This window comes from Haplochromis burtoni, unplaced genomic scaffold, assembly GCF_018398535.1.
Source record: "Haplochromis burtoni strain Fernald_Lab_line unplaced genomic scaffold, NCSU_Asbu1 Contig_17, whole genome shotgun sequence".
Taxonomy (NCBI): Eukaryota; Metazoa; Chordata; class Actinopteri; order Cichliformes; family Cichlidae; genus Haplochromis; species Haplochromis burtoni.
In genome coordinates, this window is record NW_024582378.1 from 227,343 (window position 1) to 235,460 (window position 8,118).

Consider the following 8,118-nt stretch of genomic DNA (forward strand, 5'->3'; position numbering starts at 1 on the left):
TAATTTTGGTGGACTGTCCGTCCACTTCCTGGGAAGGTTTTTTCATTTGTGGATCATGGCTGTTACTTATTGATGTGTTATACTAATGCAAATTTTAGCATTGATCCGTATACAAATATAGGTCTAATATTGCTGATGCCAATACTTTTACTCTATAAAGGCAGCATATGTAGAGTAGAGCAGTGTGTCATGATTTATGAGATGAATCATCATTAATTAGACACGTATGTGAGAATGCTGTTTGTAGATTACAGCTCAGCATTCAATACCATCGTTCCCTCGAAGCTGGACAGGAAACTGCAGGATCTAGGACTGAGCAGCTCCCTCTGCAGCTGGATCCTTAGCTTCCTGTCTGACAGACGCCAAGTGGTCAGACTGGGCAGCATCACCTCATCCCCCATCACACTGAACACTGGTGCTCCACAGGGGTGTGTACTGAGCCCACTCCTGTACTCACTCTACACCTACGACTGCACAACTCCAACATCATTGTGAAGTTTGCGGACGACACTACAGTGGTGGGTCTTATCACCAACCGTGATGAGATGGCTTACAGGGAGGAGATCAGCGCACTGACCCACTGGCGCCTCCGGGAACGGTGCCCAATCGAGGAGGGCAGGGATGGCTCAGTAGGTAGAGTGGTTGGGGGTTGGGTCAAATGCAGAGAAAAACAAATAATTTCCCCACGGGGATCAATAAAGTATACACTATTATTATATATACACACACGTAGAAAAACATATTTAGTATACACATTCAGTAATGCATACACTCTTATATTGCACATATATTTATTCATATAACTCTCAGATTTAGCCATTCTTATATTTTGCTTGTTCCTATGGTATTGTATTTTTGCACACCTCTGTTGCTTGTGAAGCTCGCACACAAGAATTTCACTCGCATGTCCTGTACCAGTGTACCTGCACATGTGATGTGACAATAAAAGTGATTTGATTTGATTTAATTAGCAAATTCTGAACAAATTTTAATGACTACTGTATCACTGTGAATTTCCCCCACAATAATTCATTAATACAACAAAACACACTTTTCAGCATTTGACGCATCCCACACAAAAAAGCTCATATACAGAGAAAAATAATAGTGAACAGGACTCAGGTCAACTTATTCTTGCAGAACCTCCACAACAGCCCCAGGTTCTCATGCAACACCACCCCTGTGTTAAAGAAAATCTTTCCATTCAGGAGTTGTAATCTGTAGGAAATTGAGGGAAAGTAGGTTTAAACTATAGTTACAGGCCAGAGAGTGATTCTTCATTTACACCAGAGCCAAATAATGTGGGGTAGAAACAAATGTACTTAAAACACAAGAGTGCTGGGGATTTGTAAAGACGGCAAAACGTGACAGTCCTGGTGGTCAGGGCGACTGGTTACTGCTTTACCGGGCAAGTTGAGGCACGTACAACATGGACACACACACACTCATACACACACACAGTAAAGGGTATCTGTGGAGACAGTTGTGTTTCAGCAGTGGTCACTTGTAAACAGAACGAGAACTGCAGCAACGACAGGTAAGAACGCAGCACATTTTAAACATGACTAAATTCTTTCTTTTTCTACTTTTTTTCAGTAAAAATATTTTCCAAGTTTACTTAATCCATCCAGTTGTGTCAAAGTAATGATTATGCACTAAATGTGTAACATGACTGACATGCCAGTTGAAGAGTTTGTTTTGGAAATGGAGGATGGAAAGGCCATCAGGCTCAAACCTCAACCCTTTTTGGATCTTCACCCAGCAATAATAATCTAATTAGAGCTTTATGTCCCTGTCTTCCTTTTCCCTGCAATGTGGATTTTCCAGATTTGTAGATGTGGATAAATAAAAAAAGTTAAAAATCCTTAACTGGAGTGGGTATTGTTATTTAATTTTAACTAAAATTACGTATTAGACTTTGTCTTTACATCAAATATTAACTTTTTAAGAAGTCATTGCTTTATAGAAACAGACTAAAACATGACACAACCTGTTTCTTGCACATACGCACACACAAAAAGTGGTTGTGGTGCTAAGGCCCATACGTTGTTACCAAAGACCAAGTATAAGAGTGAGAAAAGTTGTCTTAGACAGTGTGACTGCTTTTGTTGTTCTAGTAATGATCTCTTACTGCATGTGACTCATTCAAACTTTTTTTTCCACGGCAAAAATGTATTAGAAGGCATAGACGTGGCTTTGCAAAGTGGTGACTTCACTCTTTTACAGAAGTATAGGACTAGTTTATTGAGCTCCCTCCTGGAGTGTCTGAAGGTTGCCTGGTAACTGCTCAGAGCTAATCACATGAAAAAAAGGCTTTTTGCACTTCTGCTTGTCGGGATTTATAAAGTGCGTATGGAGTAAATGGTGGATTTTGGATGTTTTGATAAACAGATCCGGCACCTTCTGGTCGGAACAGGGTTACAGATTCCCTGTTTTTCCAGTCTGAGTAATCTGCTCCCTGTACCATTACATTTACTAAACATGAAAATGGCATTTGCTAATGCTTCAAGCTATTTTTGACACACACTATTACATTGTAAAACTGTGTTGTAATTTGTATGTACTCATTTGCCCTAAACAACATACTTAAGCTACTTCTGGCTGCTCCCTTGCCCAAAGGTTCGCGACAGTGGGGATCTCTGCAAGTTTGATTCAAATAGTTTTATGCCAGATATGCTTCATAATGAATAATGAAGACATTTTTGTCTTTGGCCGGAATTGAACCAGCAACGGTTCAATTGTAAAACATGTTAACCACCAGAACAACGTCCAGATAAACATAATCTGCTTTCTGGGATAACCACTGCACACCATTGGAGGATTAAAGAAAAAAAAATCCTGTCAGAGGGAGCATTGGTTATTATAAGAGCTTGAAAAAAAGGTGGCAGCTGGACTGCTTGAGATTGTGAAGACATTTCACTTTGTATCCAAAACACTTCTGTTCTAAAAATAAAAGGCAGACAGTCCCAGGTATTGGCAGCTCGTTGACCTGCTATTCATCATGCGAGTCATCACGTGAGCCAAGGTCTGGGGGGAAAAAAAACAAAAAAAAACCCCAAAAACGAGTCATTACCGTCACTGGGGGTTAAAGGTGAAACCACTGTGAGACTTTGCCCCATCCCACGATGTGCTTTATTGATGTTACCTGAAGCAAGGTGTGAGTGTTTTGTTTTTGTCTTTTTAGAAGTGGGAAAATCACATGTGGTTCCATTTAACTGACTGAACTAAAATACAAAGTTAGAAAATATAACAAAAATGATAAAAATCTCATAATATTACGCAGATTATATGAGATTGACATTGGATTCGTAAACTATATAACTATTTTCACTGTAGAGGATGTGCAAATGTTAAGGTTGTGCATCTATTGCACGCTCCGCTTAGTTGGATGGGTTGCAGAGAGAGATGGCCGAATTCAGGAATGATTTCCTGTGCCGTTCAGTAATGCAGATGGGCAATCTCGTAAGGTATATGCAAGAAAAGGGTCTCCTGCACTTCTGCTAAAAATATTGCAGGTGTGACACCAGGACCAGACACTGCACAAGGGCCTTCAATGAAGAGTAAAAATGAAACTGACAAAAGGCAAGCTAAAGGGGACAAAAAAATATACATTTTATTACAACTCAAGCATTTACTGCAAGATTACAAGTTTCTGATGGTCAGTGTGATTGGGGTGGCTGTATAGGCAGTGTCGTTAGCTGATTGTTCTTACACGCTAATCACTAACTACACTACCAGTACAACCACCACACACACCAGCGCAGCTGTATTTCCTTCCAGACTGACCTGCTTTACAGGTAAATATAGATTCAGTGTTTTTCAAAGAACTTTTGGATGTTTTATCTAAAAGTCCTAAATGTTAGGTTAACTAAAACTGTTTAAGAGAGGGAGAAAAAAAAAAAAAAAAAAAAACCCAAAACAACACATGTTATGGCCAGTAGAGCTGGCATGAATCTATTTATTTCTTTTCAATGACAGGTCAATGTTACTTTATTCACACTTTAATTTAAAAAAGACAATTAGAGTGAAGAATTATTTAAAATATCAATTTTCACATCTTAAAAACATACTTAAACAGCATTACTTTAAATCAGGTACAAATAAGCTTATCCTTTAAAAGATGTACAAAGTGTGTGGCCTAAATCCAACATCAGCAGGAACCAGATTCTGGTTTGTAGCTTTAAGGCTAGGATCGCGATTTGCTGACCCAGTGGTACTTGTCAACACGAGGCCCAGGGAAGGTGAACGTGGCTCGATAGGATCTGAAGCCTTTCTGGTTTGAGAAGTGGGCTCCAGCAGGAGCGCCATGAGGTGGGAACATGTCTCCTGGAAAGCCTTTCCGCTTCTCCCTCAGCCAGCTCTGAGGGGCACCTGGAGAGAACTCGCTGAACTGAAGACAGGTACAACAAAGTCATTTAGAAAACCTGAGATCTCTTAGAGAAGTTACTAAAAATACTTTGCAAAGCTCTAGCTTTAAAAATTTTATTCAGCAGAATTACATTTTTAGCAAAAAAAAAAAAAAAAGACTGCTCCTGAAGATGGCCAATCAACTTGCACTTTCAGGAAGCCTATTTTTTCAAGTCTCATGTTAATGAGCTTACAGAGAATGAATATGTTAAGATATAAAACGCTACCATCATCATAGTCATAAAACGAGCTTGGGAAGCTTTAAATTGTCCTGCATTTCATATATTGAACTCACCCTGTAAACACTGTTGGGGTTGCTAACAGTCGGAATGGTTTTGGGTTCACTGTTCATGGGTGGGATTTGAGGGCAGAGGGTTGAAAGGCTGCTGGTACTCGTGCTCATGCTGTTGTCTCCACCTCCATCTTCATCCTCATCTGATGAGCTTCCTGATGGGACCTCGAGACTCGCCCGTTCCACAGCTTCATGGATGCGGCGGGATAATTCCCCATCACCGCGCCGACAGTTGTCCACCACTGAGACGCAGAATGGACTGCTGTGTTCACCATACCTGCAGGGATTCAAAAGAAAATTAGAGAAACTGACTGCAAATTCAGGTTTCACGATTTCTTTGTACATGTACAATGACAATAAAGGGCTTTTCCATTATGAGGCCAGTATATGCACGAACCAGAAGTTCCACCTTAACACTGCTCTAAACATTCGTTCCCCCACCACTCCTCGTTCTAATGTTCTAGAAACCTGCCAGAGCTGTGACAACATCAACCCGACTCATGTGCTTCAAATATCTTTAGTTTAGTGGCAGGAAATCAGGACAAAAAAGCTCCAGCAAGGAAGCCAAATCAGCCCTTTTCAATCACAATCCATTCCTTCCCTTAGCAGCAATGATCAAGTACACAACTATGAATATATTAGTACATGCCCATGACAAACTTAATTACAAGTAATCCAATGCTAATCTGTAAAAATGAAATTACAACTATAGGTGTGGTAGATGCACAAGGTAAAATAGTTAACAAAAAACAGGTCATTTTATCTTCCTGCTAAATGGTTGTCAGCCAATGCAATGGTATATTGATATAGATAAGAACCTTCAGTTTGGCTGTTAACTCCTGGTGGTCTAGGAGAAGTTGAGATAAAGATTTTGTGTATTATAGAAAGACACACTCGTTTTATTGATTCAACATTAGGTTTTTAACTCGCTGAACCACTTGTTAGCTCTAGCTTTGGCATGAAGACACTGCTAACTAATCATATCACCACCTGTTTGAGCCATAAAAAAAAAGTTGATTAGACCAATTTATTTGCACTTTTCCTCAAGTCTTGTCATTGTGTGGATGATCAATAATTAGATTATAATTAAGCATTTACTTCAAACTCTGCTTTTAAACTCTGACATTAAAATAAATGGTTATTCATATCTTAATGCTATCACCATCTGGTTAGTAAGTTAGATGTGAAACCAAAAAGGACTGAGACTTTGAAACAATGTAACCTGCAGCGTCGCACAAATGCAAGGTGACTAATGATTAAAGCAAACCTGCAGGACACCTCTCCAGGGTCGACCCACACCGTCAGCTCCTGGGGCAGGCCCAGGTCCTCGTACCTCACCCCGCTCCGCTCACAGGCCTGCTCCAGCACCGGGTCCTGCAGCCGAACACGGTTCATACGCAGACACCTGAAAAACACCCGGCAGCTCAAAGCAAGTTTTTTTTGTTTTGTTTTTTTAAATAGTGTTGCAATTTCACATGGTCACCAAGATATCAAGTCCAGTAAAAATCCAATTAAAATATAGATGGAAGAGTAGTAGTTGGTGCCAGTTAAAGGTGGTTTAAAACCAGACAATTAGGAATGGCATCAGCACATTAGTTCTTTAAATGGTACAAAAACAAACTGAGGATCTCCCTTTCATGAATCCTAAAATTGTACGATTTCTGTATGTCCCGAATCAAATGAGAAAATACAGAATATAGAACTATAGAGTCGCCTGTAGTGTGCAATGCAAGCCCCATTTGTTTTAATTAGAGCACAAAAAGAGGGGGTGGGGGGTATTTCGCACCACAACACCTAATATTACAGGGTCTAGCACCACTCAAAGTGAGCAGTGGAACACAACTTTGTGCATTTACTCCAGTACTTTACTTAAGCACAGCTGCAATGCAAATGTATTTCTATTGTGCTCTATCTGCTCCCTGCACCACCGTAAGGAGTCTCGTACTTTGAGTCTTCAGACCTCTCCTTTGGTTGCTCAGATAAAGTGAGCAGATTCTAAGTCAAGCATTTTTCTGAGCAGCTGAGCAAAGCTTAAAATTAACCTGCCAACATTTAGATTGATATCCATTATATTCCTGTGAATAAACCTGAGAGCTGCAGTCCTGCTTCTTACTGAGAGTAAGAGTGGAGCATTACAAGTGTTTTTCCAGGTGTTTTGATCATTTACAAGGTTAAATAACTCAAGTATAACAGTTGGTATTTTAAGTAAAGAATCAATACTTTCAATTACAAAGTGGGTTCATAATATTTGTTGCATTTCTGAAGGCAGCAAGAGTTTCATAACTTTACAATTTTAAAGATTTGGATACTTTATAGCCCAGTACATTTAATACAATCAGCAGCTGCAACATTAAAGTGATATTCATTAAAAATAAAATCAGTAATTGTATCAAAATATACAAAATAACAAAGTTACTAAAGCAAACATTCATTAAGAATTTTGACTGAGAAACATTATTTCAGCAGTGAGACCTTTACCTAAGGATAGATACTTTACAAAACAGCTGTTCACTACAAAGAGGTTCTCAGGCTCCGACTCAGCCACTTCATTTTTATCTATACAGCACCAAATCACAACAACAGTCACCTCAAGGCAGCTTATGCTCAAAGTTAACATGCCTGCAATAACACTCTGGATGCAGTACATGTACATAAACCACCAGTCTGAAAAATAATACTTAAATCGTTTTATTTTTAAACATTTATTTCTGATCAAATAATCTGATTTCCTGTGGGTCCCCGACCAACTTGTCTTATAGTAAATCCATACAACTTAAGAGGGTGCCAAATGGATACACATTCAAGCTTTGAAACAAAGTTTTTCCTCTTAAATTTAATTGTTTTAATTTTTAATATTATGTTTGGTTAACTTTTCATTTTTAAAAAGGGAAGCAGGACCTTCAGCCATTTTGAAACAACCAAAAAAAAAAAAAAAATTGCTTTTGGATTACTGACCTGTAGGCCTGACCCCTGGCGGGTGCACTTGGGTGCCAGTGGTTCTTGTAGTTCTCAAAAAGAAGGGAGGTGAGGGAAGCAGCAAAGCGCTCTCTGCTGTCATTGTCCAGACATCCGTATCTCTTCACCAGCCGAGCCAAAAAGAACACAGCGGCAGCAATTTCCTCCTTCATGGCGACACACTTACCGAGCACAGCAAACTGAAACCGTAATTTAAAAAAATTATCTCTTCAGATAAAACGCATGTAAGGACCCTAGTACCACAGAAAATAAAAACGTCCAGAGCAAAGTGGAAACCAAACAATTCAAGCAAACATATTTGCTGCTGAAGCTCAACAGAGAACTCAGCTTGGATTGTAAGGCAGCTTCATCAAAGACACCAAAACACAAATATATCCACATGCATCTAGATGTGCAAACGCAGCAGCACCCTTCTCAGCAGTGAAACCTCACTCAAATCAAAT

General features: G+C 39.4%; 1 protein-coding gene across 1 annotated transcript; it reads right to left on the reverse strand.

Moving 5' to 3' along the window:
• Positions 1-3,904: 3,904 nt before the first annotated feature.
• On the reverse strand, positions 3,905-8,118 carry btg4 (B-cell translocation gene 4). The gene is made up of 4 exons (XM_005915981.3): positions 7,655-8,118; positions 5,967-6,104; positions 4,703-4,976; positions 3,905-4,390 (listed from the first exon to the last, which is right to left on the reverse strand). Exons 1-4 carry the CDS (start codon positions 7,825-7,827, stop codon positions 4,187-4,189), a joined length of 789 nt encoding a protein of 262 aa, XP_005916043.1. The 5' UTR covers positions 7,828-8,118; the 3' UTR covers positions 3,905-4,186.